The sequence below is a fragment of the Macadamia integrifolia genome, chromosome 14, assembly GCF_013358625.1.
Source record: "Macadamia integrifolia cultivar HAES 741 chromosome 14, SCU_Mint_v3, whole genome shotgun sequence".
Classification (NCBI taxonomy): domain Eukaryota; kingdom Viridiplantae; phylum Streptophyta; class Magnoliopsida; order Proteales; family Proteaceae; genus Macadamia; species Macadamia integrifolia.
The window spans coordinates 2,625,614-2,646,252 of NC_056570.1; the positions used below are offsets into that span (position 1 = coordinate 2,625,614).

General features: G+C 35.8%; 2 protein-coding genes across 5 annotated transcripts in view; both read left to right on the plus strand.

Annotated features, from left to right (window-relative positions):
• The window catches only part of LOC122061419 (bidirectional sugar transporter SWEET3b-like), a 13,631-nt gene extending 1,088 nt beyond the window's left edge, over window positions 1–12,543 (plus strand). Inside the window, exons 2-7 of one of the 3 annotated variants that reach the window (XM_042624668.1) lie at window positions 9,599–9,698; window positions 9,824–9,860; window positions 9,953–10,175; window positions 10,325–10,486; window positions 10,987–11,106; window positions 12,040–12,543. In XM_042624668.1, the coding sequence (XP_042480602.1) occupies window positions 9,659–9,698; window positions 9,824–9,860; window positions 9,953–10,175; window positions 10,325–10,486; window positions 10,987–11,106; window positions 12,040–12,210 (753 nt within the window). In that variant the 5' untranslated portion in view covers window positions 9,599–9,658 and the 3' untranslated portion in view covers window positions 12,211–12,543. Of the gene's footprint in view, window positions 1–9,483; window positions 9,699–9,823; window positions 9,861–9,952; window positions 10,176–10,324; window positions 10,487–10,986; window positions 11,107–12,039 lie in introns of those variants that run through there. The other 2 variants (XM_042624667.1, XM_042624669.1) reach the window with 2 other exon arrangements.
• Window positions 12,544–17,288: 4,745 nt separating this feature from the next.
• Window positions 17,289–20,639, plus strand: part of LOC122061849 (rhodanese-like domain-containing protein 4, chloroplastic) — a 6,573-nt gene continuing 3,222 nt past the window's right edge. Inside the window, exons 1-3 of one of the 2 annotated variants that reach the window (XM_042625351.1) lie at window positions 17,302–18,164; window positions 19,671–19,773; window positions 19,887–19,973. In XM_042625351.1, the coding sequence (XP_042481285.1) occupies window positions 17,512–18,164; window positions 19,671–19,773; window positions 19,887–19,973 (843 nt within the window). In that variant the 5' untranslated portion in view covers window positions 17,302–17,511. Of the gene's footprint in view, window positions 18,165–19,670; window positions 19,774–19,886; window positions 19,974–20,639 lie in introns of both variants that reach the window. The other variant, XM_042625352.1, reaches the window with a different exon arrangement.

The following is a 20,639-nucleotide window of genomic DNA, read 5'->3' on the forward strand; positions in this document are numbered from 1 at the left end:
CCCCCCCCTTCCTTGTCTCCAGCTTTAGTTTTGTTCTTATTTAATTTAAGCAGGTCATGGGTGTTGGGTAAGAGAAGGCATGAAATATGATAGACCTTCCATTATAGGTTAGGACCCATCATTCAAGCCCACCTAAATCTAGGATATTTTTTATTTTTTTTGGTGGTGGTGGGGATTATGGGTATGAAAACGTATTCTGAATGAGAAAATCAGGAAGAAATGGACTGAGTTTCAGAATGCAATCTAAACCCAGAATTTATATTATAAAGAAGAAAGGAATCAGATTTTTCAAATTACGTTCAAGACACAATAGTCTAAGAATACATATCAAACACAATCCAAATATATTCTTTGCATGTACCAGTCTACAACCAGATGGTGTTTGTCTTTGAGCTTTGTCCTTATCTACTCTCGAGAATAAAAGTCTCAACCTACCTTTCCATCTGGCGGTTTGAACACCCCAATGATAAGGTTAAGACTTTATTCTTGAGAGTAGATAAGGTTAGCCAGTTAGCCATTCTCACTCAACCTAACTATTTCGTTGGAGAGAGAGAGAGAGAGCCCACGGATTAAAAATAATCAACTATTTCGTTGGAGAGAGAGAGAGAGCCCACGGATTAAAAATAATCACAAGCCCCTTCGGGGGTTTGGTAAAAACTAAAACTTCACCTGAAAGGACGAAAGGTTGGTAAGGTTGCCATTAGAGAGCTCCAGCCTCCAATATGGTTCTCCTCATTTCAAAGGCTCAGACTCATTGGATAGGGATAAGGGGTTTGGTCATTCATTATTCATTGGTGTTTGTGTTAATTTATTTATGAGGAAACAGTAAAGATTAATTAATAAAAGTCATATATATTATAATAGAAGTTGGTGGCCCCTCGCTTTTAAAGGATAAAAATTAGAGTATGCATCTATCTTGTGATGTAGAAAAGCATAGAAATCATAAATAAAAATTCACACAATATAAATGATTTACTTGATTCCACGATGTGATGAGATTTGTTTCGTTATTAATGGAGAAATAGGGTTTCAACCTCTCATCCTTAAGCCTCTTCCATATTACAGAGAAAACCTTCTCGCGACAAATATTTTGCAAAACCTTGCATAAGCACATATTGTCGAAATACCTATGTCGCACTTGAAAAAAAAAAACTCTTTGAGTCCTACAGACTCTTAATTACGATCCTTCGAAATCAACCCACAAATACAAGTGATGAAATACAAAATATCACACACACACACACACACACACACACACATTTTATGATTAAAGGCATCCTCAGGGTTTTTATGAGATATTATCTCATAAAAGATGAATCCAATCCCAAAGTCATAGAGCCTAAAACAGTTTTAGGAAAAAGGGCACAAGGTGCTTGAGAATAAGTTCCATAGCTGCTTTTTTTTTTTTGGTGAAAAGAGAAATTTATTGATAAGTAAACCAGTTACATGCCGAGGTATTTGCTTCGTAGAGCTGGATAAGTGAAGGAGTTGAGTTAGGCCAAGTTGTCCTTAATCAAATGAACAAGCCTTTCCTAACTAGGGTATCGGCTATATTGTTAGCTGTCCTTGGGATATGATGAAAAGAAACATTCATAGGAAGGGCACAAATGAAACATATATTCTCAATGATAGGCTTGATCTCTATAGGAGCATGGGTAATTGGATCCTTAAGGCCCCGGATTACTTCCAAGTTGTTAACACTCCACCATGAACCTAAAGAAACCCAAACTAATAGAAGTAAGAACTACATCTCTAAAAGCTTCAACTTCACCACAAATAATTGAAGGCGTCTTGATTGGTTCAGAGACAGACATCATGGGATTTCCAGAGTAGTTTCGAATAATAAATCCTAAAGCACCTGAATAGGATTCCTTGATAAAAGAAGCATCCAAATTCATTTTGATCACACCTTGAGGAGGGAAGAGACTCCCAATATATCTGATCTAGGGAGTATGAGCACCAACACTTGTATTTCAATTTTCAGAAATATCAATTACATTATTGAATTCATTGAATGAAGCTTCAGCTTTAAGAATGACCTTAGCAGGGACCGACACTCCTTTTTGAAATTAACTTGTATTTCAATGAGTTCAGTTGCATCACTGAACTCATTGAAGTTCCATAGATGTCGAGCCAATTTAAATGAGGCAACCAAACACAGCCGGACAAACCGAAATCATTGTTATCTTTATTCTCCATCGCTTTCAGAGAATAAAAGAAGGGTGGGTCACAGGGTCAGGGATCCCACTCTCATCCTGACCCAATTATTGTTTTGGGCCTGCATGCATATTTGTTCATTTCAAATAGGCTTTGTCCAAGCATGGGCACTGGATGGGCCACTATATAAAACTTTGGTTGCATTTAATTAGGTACCAAGTCCCCAACACCAACCCAGATTTTTTTTTTTTTTTTTTTTTTAAATGAGGGGTATTTAAGCCTACCTCATGACTAGTTCTACGGATCCATATTGATCCTACAACTATAAACCAGATCATTGAATGAGAATCATTCAATTCTCACTGAAAGTAGTGAAAAGTAATAATAGTACCCCGTGTGAGTTCCCACCTGGCTGATGAACCCAATCCTTTAAATCAAACGAGGCAAAGTCAAGAAGAATTAGAAGGTTAGCTTCTTTCAAGTGGGTAATAGGCTGATAAGGGCAAGGCTAAACAAGTCTGATTGGGCTAAAATTAGACATGTAAGTGGAGGACCTTGGGATCTATTAACAACATATACTTGGGTCGTTCTAGAAATATTTACACTAATTATAGCAACCATAAGAACAAGGATTTTTTGATGACTAATAGAGCTTTCAAGAGCATCACCTGTTGAAAATTCTACCATAATAAGGGGGAAAAAAAACAAGGATCATACTCTTTTCTTTTTTATGCAAGTAATTTAAATGTATGTATAGTAGAAATGTGCATCATCACCTTCCCTACGACCTAATGGAATGGAGACTGAGGATCTTAACGCACAACCATAAGATTTCTCCATTGTGACCTAGTGGTCAGAATTTAGAATTGAGAAACACTCTCTCTGCAAAACGGGGTTACAATTATATACACAATAAAAACCAATTATAAAATAGGCAGCAATTAAAAAAAAAAAAAAAAGACAATTGCATCTCCTCCATATTCATATAAACCTAGCTAACTCACCCACCTAACTTTAACTAGCATAAAAGAGATTCAGGGCATGTTTCATGATGGTGTCTACTCCCCCTTTCGAGTGATATGTTTAAATGACCTAACTAGGTCCTCTGCAGGTGCCCAATTATCACTACAAACCAAGAATATAAAGTTAAATAATGGGACCTATTATTTTATATCCATATCAACTAGGGGTGCAAGTTTGGTCCAACTAGCCCAAACTTATTCGAAGCCTACCCTTAGTCCCGTAGGGCCTAGATTATGCTTTTCAGCATAAGGGTGTTACTTGATTCGATTTCAGTGTTAATTGGTTGACTCAATTCGATACAAGATTTTTTAGGTAAAATCAAAATCGAACCATTAATCATTGGCTTCAAATATTAAACGAAACTATTTATAAACGATTTTGGTTTAGATGATTTTCTTATATTTTCTAATTGTTTATTCAAACTTCTTCACCTTTAAAATTTTGATGGACATGGATTTCCGTATTTGCGGGTCTGAACTTCGGGCAGGCGGCCTGGCCCCCTGCCCCCTGCATGGCCAGGGTTTACGGCCCAGTTTTCAGCCCGAATTTGGGCCCATTTTATGGGCTTTTGACCGCCTTCTTTGGCCTATAAAGACCCTAAGTTTGGGAAGCCATATATCTCATTTCCCAAGTCTTCTTCTCCCCTTGGAAAAACCAATGAAAATGCATTTTATGCTCACCTCACTCATTTTTGCCTTGTAGAGCTTAGGAAAATTACATTTCTATCCCTACATACACGCACATTCCATATTGGTATACTGCCACATAAACCGCTTTTCAGTGGGCCTTGGTACCGGATTGTGGAGAACTAGATGTGTAACTAGTAAGCCGGAAACTCCCACACAATGTAAATCTCTTATTTTATTTTTTTTAATTTTTATTTACATTTTTTTAATATCTTCTTTGAATAGGGGTAAAAATGGATTTTTCAACTTAAAAAATTATGGGGAAATAGGCATGATGTAATATAATGTATTTGACGTATTCTGAGATTTTTAAATGGTCAAAATTCTTGTTTTTATGACTTTTTTACCCCTAGGGGTATTTTAGTCATTTTGGTTAAAAGGGGTTCAAAAATGATTTTTTTTTTTTTTAAGTAAAATTCTCACATTCAGCTACTGTTTAGTATCTTTGTTTAAAATTGACTTCCGATGCTTGGGTAGGTTTTTACCATTTTTCCCTATAAGGGTGTTTAAATATTTTCACTTTAAAAATGCAAAACAAAATACCATAAAAGTCAGGAAAATAATATGATGTGTATTCACATGTTTCATGTTTATTTAAACTTTTTCCATATCTGTACCATGAATATATGCATTTTTTTTTTTAATGTTTTAGCCCCTATGTGTATTTTGGTCATTTGACCATTTTAATCCCAAAATTAAAAAAAATATTTGAATCATGATTTGCTGTAATCACTGTGTGTAATAATGTGTTAAGTAGTTTTCCACTGTTTTAGATGTTAAAATATATTTTTTAGATATTATGTAATTTTTGTTTAATTATTTAATGCATATTTCCCTTCTTGCATTTAGAGTAGGTTTCCTTTAATGCATTAAATATAGCATATTTAGAATTAAATTTAAACTCTATGATATGCATGATGCAAGATATATATATATATATATATAAATGTTACTATGTAGATTTTACATGATTTTCCCATGCATGTGTTGTCTTGTATGTGAATGTTTCCATTTCTGCCCTTTATGGTCATTGCCATTAGAAAATTAAAAATTGCTTGCCGATGTGCTAAACTTTTTTAAAAAATGCATGAATCTTCCCTGTAATATCTCCTTCATATCAGGTAAAGTCTCTCTGCGTCATAGCATTAGAGGTGCCTTTTTACCTTTTTGCCCTTAAGGGCATTTTGGTAATTTTTAGTTTTTAATTAATAAATTGCAGTAAAATTAAAAAAAAATCATATTAGTCATGTTTTATGCATATAATCATGTTTCAAAAAAAAAAAAATTTGTAAGTTTTTCATGCACATGCGTGTCTTTTTTTTTTTTTTTCACAAAATTGCATTTTATTGTTGTCGTGGTAATTCGCTAAGGGTTATGTATGTCTATTTCTTTTACATATTTCTAATATTATTAGTGCATGTTTTAACTGGTTTTTGCATTCAAATGTAGTTTCATGCATTTGTCTTGAATTTTGGCTCCCTAAGGGTAATTCTATCATTTTACATGTCTAAATTTTTAATCCAGCCATGAGCTAGATGTTGTTATTTTTTCCTTGATCCAAAAAGTATATTAGGTATTTGATTAATTTGCAAGTCAATCTTAGGACTTTGGCCTTAAATTTTAAATTAGGGTAAAAAGCATTAATTAGATTAATTAGGTGCATAATATGTATAAACAACAAGTATACCACAAGAGTTTCACAAATATATATATATATATATATATAGCAAGAGTTTGATCTAGGAAAATTGGTTTCAATCGGAAGTTATGGATGCCTAATACCATTTTCCATGCGTAACTTCATACTTGCCCAAAGATCTAAGGTAGACTTTTGCATTATCCATTAGAGTTATTTCTCTTCTGAAAGGGGGAGATATTTACAAGTCCTAGACCCTGATCTAGATGACAACTCTCCTTTATCCATTCACCATCTAATGATGTGAGAAGATACCATAACCCTTAGCGAACCCTAAGAGACTTGATTGCCTCTACTCCCCCAAGTGTATTGGATTTTATCTATATACCTACAATACCTCTCCAAGAACACAAATGGTGTGTTTTGTTTCTATACATAATTCAAGATTTTGTTTGTCATGTTGGCAATTTTTGATGTGATATCAATGGATCGTCCCCCTTCCATTGTTCCCCACCAACCCAATGGCACACTAACTACACCACTTCCCTTTTTTCCAATCATAGCCCTTTTATCCCTTTATTTGGACTGAAGCTTGGCATGTGAAGAGAGAGACTCGAGGTCTTTTATTTATAAAATTTGGGCCCAATTTGATCTACCACATTTCAACTTTTTAGGAAAACTACCCATAATATTTAACATTGTAATCATACTTACAATATAAGTTTATTGTGTAGATTAGAATAGGACCTAGGATCTCCTGCTCATATATTAAGCTTTAGGCTTCATAGTTTCCACAAGTAATGTAAAGCTATGAAAATGTTGGGGTACGATGCCTTGTATTCCGTTGCAATTTAATCCAAGAAGTACTAGTAATATTTTCTAAATAACGGCGATTCCATTTGGAAAAAAGCGGGCCGTGGGGGGTTGCAAGGGTTCAGGAGGCCCAATTCCCGAATTTTTTATTTGAGAATCTTTTACAGATGGTAATTTTACACTTTCTGGTATTAGGGTTTTGCTATATACTTTAGCAATCATTCTTTCTCTGTAAGCAATTTGATAGAGGTGTGAGGACGAGTATCATAATCCTATTCTCCATTGACAGTGAAGAAGAATCTCATTTCACCATAGACATAGGAAAATATGGCCGAACCACACGTAAATCTCTGTTCATTATATGATTGTTTGTTCTTGATTTCTTATCTTTTTCTACTTAGAGTTAAGTTTTTACAGAAAATCAGTTAAATATTTAAATTTAAAAAAAGAAAAATGTTGAAAACTAATATATAATTGTATATAGAACAAAAGGTATCAACACACGGAGGGAAATATAATTTGCTCCGCACTTACTTTAACATATGATCAGTCTAAAGTATGTCTCATCTATCCAACAATGGGAATTAACAAAGTCATCCTTCCATGAATCACAACTAGATGGGCCAAAGTCTAACTATGCAGAGAACCTTTTTGCCTTCATATATGACAAACTATCATCTATCTTTAATGGTCCGCTTGGAACATATTTATTCCTGGCAGTATCTTCCTCATACACAAATTCAGTTACTGTGTCCATGACCAATCAAGACATGTGGGTTAGGGACAGTGGCCCCAAGAGCTGTATCAATGAGACAAATTCCAACCAACTCACTCCGGAGAAGAGCTTGGAAAAAACAAGGTAGTGACCAATGGAAGCATCACATGTCATAAAGGTGAGGAACAGTAGGAATGAACTAGGAGGGCACTTTATCAGCTCATCCCATGGAGTACAGGATTATAAGGCTAGTGTTGCAGTGACTGTTACCCTTCATCATCAATGCCACCTTTATAACTGTCACCCACCCATTAATCTGATATTGTAGTGTACATATAGCCTTGTCATCTACTCTTACTCTGTTTGTGTAAGAGAGATGGAAGAGATATCTATCTCTATATTAAAGAGGGAAGAGATATCTCTCTATTGTAGAGTTGTAGAAGACTGGTGGAGACTTTCCCCAACTCAGCAAAATATTGATAGAGAGAAGGGTTTTGCACTTTATAATCCAAAGAGATCTGATGGGTAAGATTTTTGTCATTTGTCTCCATCAAGAGTGCTTCCAGCTGGTAATTAAAATTGATTAATAGCTTTGAAGAATGAACTTATTATGTGGATCCAAGTTAGCATCAATAGGAGTGATTGAACCACTACTTGGTGTCCCATCATAATATCATTTTTCTATATTTCAATAGTATTCAAGTACTCAAGGACACTGATATGAATAAGACATCAGAATCCTAAAGTTTAGAAAAAGATAAATACAGAACCTTTTAAGGGAAACCCAACAGCACAAGGAGACGTGCCACTAATTCCAAGCAAATGGGTTTGCTTTATTTCCTTTATCTTGAACTCTTACCTTTTTCTGTCAAATGAGGACTCACCATGCAAGAATTAATATAAAAAAATTAATTCAATGTTCTTACTCAACTTATTAAAAATTCTTCAACTTATCGTGTATATATATATATATGAAAAAAGTTGGGTATACCGTCGATATCAAGTATGCTAGCACCCATTGTGTCTATCTCTATCTTCTCTTTTTCTGAAATGATCCTCATATCCTTCCTGAATGATACTCCATCATGTGATCCTATTGATGCTATCAGATAACATATTTGATATCAGCGGCATACCTATCCCTCTTCAGAAAGATATTGGTTTTAAGTGAAAGCAGTTATGTCAGATGTGAATATCCCGATATAAAGACTTATAAGGACTTGAAAAAGTTCTATGTGAATCCTAACAAAAGATGGAAAGTTTTCTATTCTTTTAATATTTGTCCTTAAATTAATAGTTCGATTAAAGCACATGATGGAAATACCCATTTGAGGAGAGATGAGTTGGGCATTTTATTTATTTATCTATTTATTTTCTATTTCATTTAATTTCTAGCCACAAAAAAAGCAATTTTAGGTTGTGTTTGGTATGCATTCTTGGAATGCATTATGGGCCAAGAACATAATCTGGACTGTTAAAAACATTGTTTGGTAAGCATTACATTCTCAAAATTCTAGAACATGGTCAAGAATACAGCCCATTTTGGAATGGGATATTTTACCATTCTGCATTCTCCATTCTCCAGCTCTTGGCATAGCCCCGATGAAAATAGCTCTGCCACTAATCTTATGAAATGCACCTTCTTTCCCAAGGAATAGCCTCTCATTCTTACAAATCTCCAAAAAATACTTTTCTTTCTCTCTCTAAAAACCGCTTCTCTCGCTCTAAATCTCTATCTTTTTCTCTTTCTTAAGACCTCCTCTTGAATCCAAAATCCTAGAATCTCATGTTTTCCTAGCGATCTTTACTGGTTTGATGTAAGCAATACTAACTAAGGAACCAATCAAAATTTTATATTTTTATTTGTGAGTTATAGATGTAATATTGTTTGGGATTTTCACCAAAGAAACTCCGCCCATGAGATATTTGATAAAATGTCTGAACATTCTCACAAAAAAAAAAATGCATTTTAAACAAATATTTTATCTAAACAATGTTCTCATTCTAAGTTAAGAACAGATTCTTTATTTTCAGAATGAAAATGTACATTCTCATAATAGGAATGCATATCAAACACAGCCTTAGAGTCTGTAAGAGCATATTTTGATTCCCTGTTATGAGTCTAGATGTCACAATCATTTATAAAGAAGAGAATAGAAAATTTGCACTGTTCAGCTAAGAGATGTATCTCAAGTGGATAGGGATTAATTAGTAGTGGAAGTCCTCACAGGGTATGTGACATGTTCCACTAACCCAAGAACCAAAACAGTAAGGATTTCCTTATGTTTTGTGCCCTCCTCTTCCATCTCATTTTGCCTTCTTTTTATTGATCAAAAAAAAAAAGCCCTAGCTTCTAGGTGGAATTCAAGAGCTTTATTAAATGATTTCCTTCCACAAGTTTATTGGGACATAGACACCACTAAGCTCTCTCTCTCTCTCTCTCTCTCTCTCTCTCTCATATGTCATTCTTTGCATTATATATAAATATATGCATTTCTTCAGGGGTTGTAGAACAGACTGGGACATCATTAACTAAATCCTCTCTCTCTGTCTCTCCATCTCATCCAGGCTATAGTGCTGTAGTCCTTGGGAGAGTTAGCACCATCTTCACTTGGGAGAGGCAAAACCATGGGGGGATATGCCTTGCACTTGGCCGTTGGAATAATGGGTACCTTTGCCTTATGGTTTTCTTTATTTCCTTACATCAATCTCTAGCCATTTTGTTGATGATACCAAATATAATAAAAGTCCATAGCTAGGAATGTGTATATTCTTACATGGTACTTGTTTCAGGAAACGCAACTTCTTTGCTACTATTTGCAGCACCAATGTAATTCCTCTACCTTCCTTTTCTTGTATTCAAAAACCCATTTGATTAATACTATAAATGAGATCATAACTTTGTGTTCTTTGTTTTAACAGATTAACTTTCAAAAGGGTCATAAGGAAGAGAAGCACTGAAGAGTACTCATGTGTCCCTTACATTGTTGCTTTGTTCAATTGTTTCTTGTACACATGGTATGGTTTGCCTGTAGTGAGCAACAAGTGGGAAAATTTCCCTCTAGTCACCATTAATGGCCTTGGAGTTCTTATGGAGTCCACCTTTATCTTCATCTACTTCTGGTTTGCTTCTGCAAAGGGCAAGGCAAGTAATTTTCTAGCTTAGCTACATTTGATTATTTCCATGCATGATTCTCTCTCTCTCTCTCTCTCTCTCTCTCTCTCTCTCTAGAAGTGTGAAACTTTTAATATGGGAAGAGAATGATTAATATAATGGAAATGAGAGTACTGCAGAAGGTGGTTGCTTTGGTAGCTGTACCTGTGATAACAGCAATTTGCATCACCGCATTAGTATCTACATTTGCATTCCATAGCCATCGTCAACGTAAGGTGTTTGTTGGGAGCGTTGGACTCGTGGCCTGTGTTGGCATGTATGGCTCTCCACTGGTTGCTGCGGTTAGTGCCCATCTCTCTCTCTCTCTCTCTCTCTCTCTCTCTCTCTCTCTAAATAGTTTATTGTACAAGGATGTTTCATTTTAGGTAACAAAACTGAATGGGCCAACTCAAACCTATTTATTATTATTTTTTAATGTCTATGATATGGTATGCTGACATAAGATGTTTGTTACATATTCATAATACAATTAAACAAGTATATCGTAAACAAATTTAAATTGAAGATGATGTCAAGAAGCAATAGAAATTTCTAGTGGTTAGGTTAAACCTGTAATGGGGCCCTTCAAATGTGTTTTGCCCTTCCTTAGGGTTTTAGCTTAATATGAAGGCATATAAGCATTTGGGCACCCTCTCCTTAGAACTAGCTTCGATTTTAAAAATAAGTTCTATCCAAGTTCAAATATTATATTAAAAAAAAAATTTATACTATTTTATGAGAATGTATAAGTTTTCAGTTCACTAAAAGCCATTTGTATTATTTGTATTATTGTCATTTACAGAATAAAGTGATGAAGACGAAGAGCGTGGAATTCATGCCGTTCTACTTATCCCTCTTCTCATTCTTGGCTAGTTTACTTTGGATGACATATGGTTTACTAAGTCATGATCTTTTCCTTACGGTCTGTATTCAAGTCATTTTCACATACATCTATTATTTTTTCACAAAACCATAATCCCTCAGAGACTTTAAGGCCTGGTGTTAGAGAGTCCAATCAAAATCTCATGGCATTAAGTGGAGATAACTTCTCAAATATATAAAGGCACCGATGACCTGAACAAACATCTTGCTCAAGGCATTAGTGCTTGATGGACTTGGTTAGAACTATTAGTATCTTTTCTGCTTTCCAAGAAGGTTGTGGCTAGGGGTGTCAATTCCAAGCTTGCACCAATAGCCTCGATCAAGCCCGATACATTTATGGCCCGACCTGAACCATCCCGATTAATAAATGTGTCGGGCCTAGGCTCGGCCTGTTTATAAATAGGTAGTACACGGTGCATGGGTAGGCCCAATGGGCCTCCGGCTTGGCCCGTTTACAAGACCAACCGTGTATATAGGTATTTTGATTTTTGTGGGATAGAATAGAGCATATATATATATATTGATATTTTTATCAATTATTGACGGTAATTAAGTGTAATATCTTTTCAAAATTGTTGATGATTTGACAAAATAAATTAAAGCATCTTAAATCTAAGAAAAGTAAAAAACCGTTTGAAGCCCATTGAAAGCGTTATTGGTACATAACCAATGTAAGGTCTGATTATAGCCCGATTAGGAGAAGCCAGATTAAAGCCCGGAATCCAACTGAGACCGACTCATTCCTTAAATAAGCAGGTCATGGTCTGAGGACATCACGAGGCCCAACCAAGACCGACCTAGACCGACCGATTGACACCCCTAATTGTGGCCCTCTTGAGCCCCCATTCTAGCCTTTTTTTGGGACCTTTCCTTGACTCCTTTGTGGGTCCCTTGCACCCCAAAAAACAAAAAATAAAAAACATTTCTATGCCAAATTATTTGACATTGTTGTTGATTTTCTCTTGGTGGGCAGTGTCCGAACCTCATTGGATGTCCATTGGGTATCTTCCAGCTGATGCTATACTTCATGTACCGGAAGAAGGGAATCAAAGCAGAACCAATCAAGATGGACATAGAATCCAATGGATCAGTAGAACTCAAAACTCCCCAACCTGCAATCAATGGCACCAATGGAAAGATCTAATAAGAACTGTTGGGTCCTGTTTCCCTTTCAGAGGTTAAGGAATTTAGTATCAAGACTTCCTCTTTTATCTGCTCTCTCCCCGGAAAGCACCAATGGAGACAGGCACGCAGATAACAGATATACTATGTTTCTTCTTATTTGATTTTCTGGCAGTCTCCCTATTAGTAGCGAACATGATGAGACCAAATAAGAAGAAAAAATGTAATAGGGCTTTGGGTGTATTTTTAATTGAGCGAAGGGCCCGTTTGATTTTGTTTTTTGAAACGTATTTTTCCCTTTTTCTGTGTTAAGAAATAGATAAACACTTTAAAAACCGTTTGATTTTTCTGTTTCGTTTCACTTGTTTTTGGAAACAGAAATATAATTTTATGTCTATTTACGTATCTAGAAACAGGAATGAAGAAACAAGTCAAACTTGTTTTTCTGTTTCTAGAAACAAGTGGGAGAGACAAAAATTGTGAAAAACCTGATACTTTATTTGACCTACCCTACCCCAACCCCAACCCATTGTTGAAACTTCTCGCTATCTAGATGCAGCGATACCAACCTGGTTGTGCGAAGCTCACAGTTTCAGATTGCCTTCATCCTTCTGAAGCTCAAGCATACCTGCAACTCCAACGTCATGCCTTCACTCGTGAGTTGCATGCCTCCTACATCGTGCCTTCACTCATATCTTAGACCCAACTACACTATTGAAAATGTTTAGGAAAACAGAAAAATCAAACACCTTTTTATAATTCCAAAAATTGTTTCTGCTGTAGCAATTTTTTTAGTGAGGAAAAATTTTAAATCCAATGTTAGTTGAATGATGGTATGTCTTATTAGACTCAGTTTATTTTCTCCTATTTTTAAGAAAATCTACTCACCATGAAGATATGAACCTTTTGGTTAGCATGGGAAGGTTATTTTTGATCTCGTATAACAGAAGTTGCAAGGGAGAAATAATGATATAAGAGTCCAATCACAAAGTCACATCTCATCAAAAAGTTCTTGAATATTGTGAGGAAATGATAAAAAAAGGTATGTACTCTCTCCACAACATCTGTTTCAGAGAGAGAGAAGGGAAGAGGTCACAACAACAGCCAGTGGGGACTAGTGTCAACTGGTTGGGTTTGGTTAGTTTCAATTAAGCTTAATCGAGTCAGCTCAGTTATAACACTTGCACTTGACCACTAGTTTATGTAGTCGGGCCAGCATTGGGCGAGCATGATCCAATACAGCCAGGTATTGGGCTAAATGGGCCTTTAACAGGCTATTAGTTAAATACCTCAATTTTCAAAGACTTGTATTAACAAGGTAATATAGTGGACCTATACAGCTTAATGGTGTCTGATTTGAACAATTGACTAATGCAAAACAGGCTTCTTGATGATAAAGGTTTAGATTGATTCATCAAATTTATCTACAATAATAGCAATTCAGGAACAAATATTGGACAACTAAAAGACTCTTATTCCGCTTTGGAAAACCCAAAACTTATTGTAAGGAACACTAAGGCTCCGCTTGGTATCGTTCTAAAAAAACGTTTTTGGAGTTTTTCGTTCTATTGGAACGAAAAAATGGAATCTTCTGTTTGGTGCACTTATGGTATGTTTCTGTTTTTTTGGAACAAAAAGTGAAAAAAAAAAAACTGAAAAAACGAGATTGGACGGAACTCCAAAATGGAGTTCCGTCTTTCCAGTTTCGTTCCATTTTACAAAAAAAAAAAAATATATCGTTCCCGATAAAAATCTGAAATTTTGAAACACCATTTTTTCGCTTAAAAACTGCATTTTGACACAGAAACTGGAATTTTTGTTTTTGACACTAAACGACGTTTCTGGAACAGAAACGATACCAAACGGGCTCTAAGCAATACATGCAATTTCTCACTTTAGTACCATACTAATGAAACAATGCCTTTGATGCCTCATATTTCTTGCATATGACCTCACTAGTGCCCCCAATAAGCTGGCCATTCGAGCTTAGCAAAATAGAAGATAAAAAATAAAAAAAAAGGGTCATGATTATTATTCTCCTTGGTTGCAATAATTCATCATCTCCCCTCCCCCGAACCAAACGCAAGCATACACATAAGGGAATCAATGCTGAAAAATCTACAATTTCTAGTATTGAAAGAGTGAAATTCCATTGAATTCAATAGAAACTAAACGGCGACAAGAGATGAGAGAGTGAGACAGAAGAAAAGAAAGAAAGAAAAGGTCAAAATCTCTCTTTCAGTCAGTCACTCTCACTCTCACTCTCTTTATCTCGAAGCTTCTTTCTTGATAAGAAATATTATAATATTTAATCGGTTCATTATTTTGGAACAACAATTTTTCGGTTAAAATCAAACTGAACCAATTATTAAATTTTAAAATCAAAAGCGAACCGATTATTTACAGTTTAGTTCAATTTTGAACCCATTGATTTCGATTCGATTTATGGGCTCTAGTTCATAGTTAACACCTTCATGTAGAAGGAAGTGATTAACCCAATATTTCACAATCGACCAAGGTTTTCTTCACCAAAAGTGAAGAGAGAACCTCTTAATCCACCAGATTTACCCTTGATTGAATTCAAAAAAAAAAAAAAAAAAACATTTTAGACCTTTGTTGATAATGTGAAAATTAATATTCAAATTAATTATTCTAGAAGTTCAATCATAGCATCAAATTACCCTGGATGAAGAGATTTTCTCTTCGCCCTAGGTTATAGGAGACACTTCTCCCATCGCAATTGAGTAAAAAAAAAAACTTGTCTAGATGACCATAGGTGGGTGGACATTTGCTCCGATGGCGCTTCAAGTACCAAGCCTTGGAAACCTAATAAGTAAGGATGTAAATAAGTTTGGTTTCAATTTATTGGTTCGATCTTGGTTTAATTCAAGAAGCAACAAATATAAATTGAAATTGAAATCAAATTGGTTCGATTATCAATTGGTTTCAATTTTGTCAAATCAAAACTGATTTTTTTTTTTTTTTTTGTAAAGAATGAAATAGGTAACAATTAGGAGACTCAAGACCTCCTTGTGAACATGGGTTTTTTGCACATCACAGCTCACCAACTGCGATAAACAATTATTGTTAAAACTGATTAGTAATTGGTTTCCCTTTTTTAGCCTCTTTCCACAAGAGTGGACCATTCTAAGGCATCCCCCTCCCCAACACACACACACACACACACACACACACACTCATACTCACATATGTAGGGGCACCAATGTTGAAAAATCTGCAAATTTCTAGTATTGAAAGAGTGTAGAATTCCATCAAAGTTGATAGAAATAAAAAGGTGACAAAAGATGAGAAAGCGAGAGAGCAAGAGAGCAAGAGAGAACAAAAGATAGAAGGGAAATGTCAAAACTCTTTGCCTCTCATCTCAATCACTCCCTCTCACTCTCCTTATCACGAAACTTCTTTCTTGTTAAGGAATATCAGTTTAAAATTTCTAAGTTAAAACCAAAATTGAACCAATTATTAAATTATAAAGATAAAAGGAAACCAATTATTTACGATTTAGTTCGATTTTGAACCATCAATTTCGGTTTATCAATGTTCTTGTTCATAGTTAACAAAACCCTTACGTTGATGGAAGTGGCTAAACCCAATATTTAAGAACCAACCAAGCTTTCTTTCATCAACATCAAAGAGAGAATATCTTAATCCACAATATTTAGCCCTTGATTGAATCCATAAAAGGCATTTCAGACTTTTATTGATAATATGGAAAATAATATTTAGACTGATTATTGTAGGAGTTCAACCATAATATCAAATTACTTTGGACGAAAAAATTTTCTATTCACCTTGGGCTATAGGAAAAACTTTTCCTTTGAAAAATAAATAAATAAATAAGTGGAAAATATTGGATATGCCGCCAATATCAAGTATACTAGCATATTTATTGAAATAACCCTCATATCCTTCCTGAATGATGCTCCATCATGTGATCCTATTGGTGCTATCCGCTTGTATACTTGATATCGATGGTATACCTATCCCTCTCCCATAAATAAATAATAATTCAAACTCCATCAAACATATCTAGATAACTCGATAGATGGGTGGACATTCGCTCCACTGGTGCTACGAGTACCAGGCTTTGGCCCACAATGGCATGGCTTGTCCTTCATATTTACATAAATATGAGTGAAAGCCAACATGTAATAATAGTTTTTTCTTTTTTCTTTTTTTTCCTTAGATGATACTTACTTTATCAAAGGGAGGGAAGGTAAGGGCTAGGAGACTCCAATGGGAGACCTATTAGTGAGAATTGGCTTAACTTCATACATTTCACCAGCTACGCTAAATAATTGTCCTTACTCCTCACATGTAATAATAGTACTATGCCTCAGGCCGAGATTGGATTTAGAATTTGGGTCCCAATTTATAAGCTAAATTTCAGCTAAATCAACCCAGCTTGATTCCAGCCCAATGAATCTTATCTACCCCTAGACCCCACTTACCCATCTCTTCCCTAAAGGTTTAACATTGTTTTTTAATATATAAAAAAGTTTTACTATTTAAGAGTACTGAAAATATAACCAACAGCATTAGCAGCTATTCTACAATTATTCACACAAACATCTTAAAAGTTGAAATGAAAATGACAGAATTTTCCTACATCCATGGTGAACGAAAATTTAGATCATTCGATGAAAGGGGAAGGTGGAACTTCTGACCCTTCAATCCGTGTGGTGAATCTACTGCGGCCGTAAAGGAAAACTTTGTTGAAACAATAATGTTCTTAAAAAAATAAAATAAATATTAAAGTATAGTTGTAAGTATAGGTTTATATCTACATGATAAACGTTTTTCCTTTTTCCACCCCCAACCCAAAAAAAAAAAAAAAAAAATATATATATATATATATATATTCAATAGTTGATTTATCTAAAGGAATTTGTTCGTAATAAGTGCAAATTATTCATCAACCAAATCCTCGTTAACGAATCAAAGTTTGGGTTCTAGAGATTTCATCATCTTCAAAAAGTGTTCATCTCTGAGCCACACATTTTGAAGAAACTCCCACATTTGACAGGGAATCAACAACATCTCATCCTCATGTGCAACGTGTAATCCTTCTATTGGCAGTATACCCATTTCCAATTCCATGTCAGCTCCTGCTTCCACTCCAACCCTCTGCCCAATTGTCCCAACCATCCCTGAAACAAAGCTCTCCATCCTCCAACCTTGCCAAAAAAAAATCAAAAATAGAGGAAACAAGGAATTTCAAGACCTTCAGTTCTCACAGGAATGGAAGCTTTTCTGTCAATATCTTGAGAGCTTGGATCAATTTCTTGTGGTATAGAATTATGCCATGGAGATCCTCAATGCAGCATGTCTGAATACAGTTTCAGTTCTTTCTGATAGGAGGACAGAACCCGGGAAGATTTGTTCACTTCCTCCAAGATCGACAGCTAAATTCTCTAAGTCTGTTAATTTGGGTTGTTTCCCATCAAAATTTTCAGAAGTTCTATCAAGGAATTTCAGTGGGAGCTTAGTGGTTCTTTCTTCTGTTTTTAGCAGCGGACTTGCAAGAGCTCTCTCATATGAGGAGGCTCTGGAGCAATCAACGGGATCATCTACATCAAAGAATGGTTCTGATTTTGACGTGGGTGCTTTAGTTGATGGGGTTGTTAGTTTTGCAGTAGAAAACCCAGCAATTATTGTTGGTGGAGCCACCATTTTAGCTCTTCCACTAGTTTTATCTCAGGTTCTGAAGAAACCCAAGCCTTGGGGTGTTGAGTCTGCAAAGAATGCTTATGCCAAATTGGCAGAAGATGTTGAAGCTCAATTGCTTGATATAAGGTCCCCTGTAGAATTTCGGGAAGTGGGTAGCCCAGATATTCGAGGATTGAAGAAGAAACCTCTGTCGATTGCATATAATGGTCAAGACAAGCTGGGGTTCTTGAAGAAGTTGAGCTTGAAGTTCAAAGAACCAGAAAATACTACATTGATTATTCTAGACAAGTAAAATTCTAAAACCCTGTGATTGTTGTTTTTCTGTCTTTTATTACTTTGTTCTTTTATAGTTCTACAGAAACCAATTACTAATTTGTGAATCTGGAAAGGTTCCTGATTTCAGTTATCATATTCTTTATAGAATTACAAGTTTAGAACCACTCAACCACTCTGTTCTGGGGTTAAACAGTATCGAATTTATTTGATATTTTGCCTAACAGTCGTCTAATTTTTATCTACTCATAGCATTTTCTTGATAAGAATTTTCTTACTATTCAGTTTTTTTTTTTTTGGTAAGGTACTATTCAGTGACTACTATTGGGTATCTATGAACAAAAGCATAATGTGTGAGAAAACTCTAGAAAGGACCAACCACCATTGTCTTATTAGTTTCTCCTATGCATCACTCCATTCAGTACTTACAGTGTGTTCTTGTCATTTCCGCGCCTCAAGGATCTCAGGGCGTCTTGAAGGATCCAAATTTCTCCCTGAAACCTCCCACCAAATCACAGCAAGAGGCTAAGCGCATATGTGAAACATATACAGATCTATGTCATGTCGGCACAGTATCTCAACATTAGTGCATGATGACCCTCGACGCAATGGTAAAATTGCTTCATTGCGGCCTAGTGGTTGTGGGTTTGAGTCAGGAAACAGCCTCTCCCCAAAGCAGGGGAAGGCTGTATACATTATGACCCTCCCCAGACGCCAGTGTGACGGAAGCCTCGTGCACCCTTTTTTGCATACTAATGCATAAACAATGGGGATTCAGTGTATCATTAATGCAGTGTAAGAAATGTGAATCATTATTGTGTTGTATGAAGTTGTCAATAAATTTTGAATTCATAGACTCGTCGGTTATACTCCCTCCGTAGGGGGATAACCATGAGACCAGGATCTCTTCTCAGGAGATCTATGGAGGAACTCCAATAATACTCTTGAGCCATGAATCATGAGTCATGACCACTTGAGCATTTGGATATGTTTCAAGACTTGAGAAACATGGTGTGGAACACTCTGCTATCATAAGGGTTGTAACAAGCCTGGCCAAGTTCACTGGGGGGCGACAGTCCTAGGTCGAGTGATTTGATCTGTCAACAAACCTCCAAACCCAGTGGAGCAAAGAAATGCCTAGCCTCTGAATAGTCCTGTATATGCCATAGTTGGATTGTGTGGCGTGCACATTTGAGTAGCTGATCTTCCAATTAATATGACTTCTTCATGATGTAGATTTCCATCTCAAAAACCGGTCTGTGAAGTGGAGGTACTACCATGTATATGTACAGAATGGGGATCCGACTCACTGCCGATGTGGGATCTTACGCATGAAACCTGAGATCAAGGCATCTATAGTTTTGTGGGGAAAACTTAATGTATCCCTAAAAATAAAGTCTGGTGCCTAATTTTAACCTGTGTCTACTGTTACTATTGTCATATTGGATGATACAAATATTTACTTTCAAAGCTAATGGAGACTACTTTTCTAAACTCTGCTGGAACTGTGACTAAAACCAGGTTTGATGGGAGTTCTGAATTGGTTGCCGAATTGGTCACTGCAAACGGTTTCAAAGCTGCTTATGCAATTAAAGATGGTGCAGATGGAACCCGAGGATGGCTGGTCCTTCTTTTCAATCTCATCCTGCTTATATTTTTGCCTTCTTTTTATTTTTCACCTCTTCTGATTCAATGCTTTTAGTGTCCAAAATCTTTGACATGAAATCAGTGTTGCAGAATAGTGGACTACCGTGGATACCACCAAATAAAACTCTGAGCCTTGATTTTAGCAACTTGACAGAGGCAATAAGTGGTACACTTGGAGTATGTGTCACAACCTTTTCATTGATTTTAAGTGTCAGAATCTCTCCAAGTTTACTAGGTAGCAGATACGTTTTGGTGAAAGTCTTAATGCTAATTGGACATGTCGATCTCTGTCTGTAAAAATAGTGCTCAATAATATTCTTTAAAAGTTCCTAAATGAGGCAACATTGTTACAGTAAATCCAGATCTGTATATTTTGTTTTTGGTACACCAGAAACATTAGTGTCCCAAGTTCCCATTTGTCTAAAGATTGGCATACTTGTAACTACTTGGCCTTTCTTGGAATCATTATTTAAATTTCTCTGATATTGAAAATTCATCCGAACGACTATAAGCCCACATCACTAATAACTTACCATGACTGATGGCAGAGTTATGACTCGCGCCTGAACTCTTTCCAATAGAGGCATTTAACTTCAGTGGATGCTGTTCTGGCACAATGTAGAGATTCCCAAAGCGGTTCTGAACTGCAACTTGGAAGCATCCACCGAAGTTTCTCAACTCACTCAGAATGATCACCTCGTCAAAACAGATAAATGCTTCTTCCTTTTCTTTGAATGGCACCCGCTAGCCATCATCAATTTAGCCATGAGAACAATAACAAAATATCACCGTCATATTGTTGTTTCTTCTCTCTCTCTCTCTCTCTCTTTTTTTTTTTTTTTT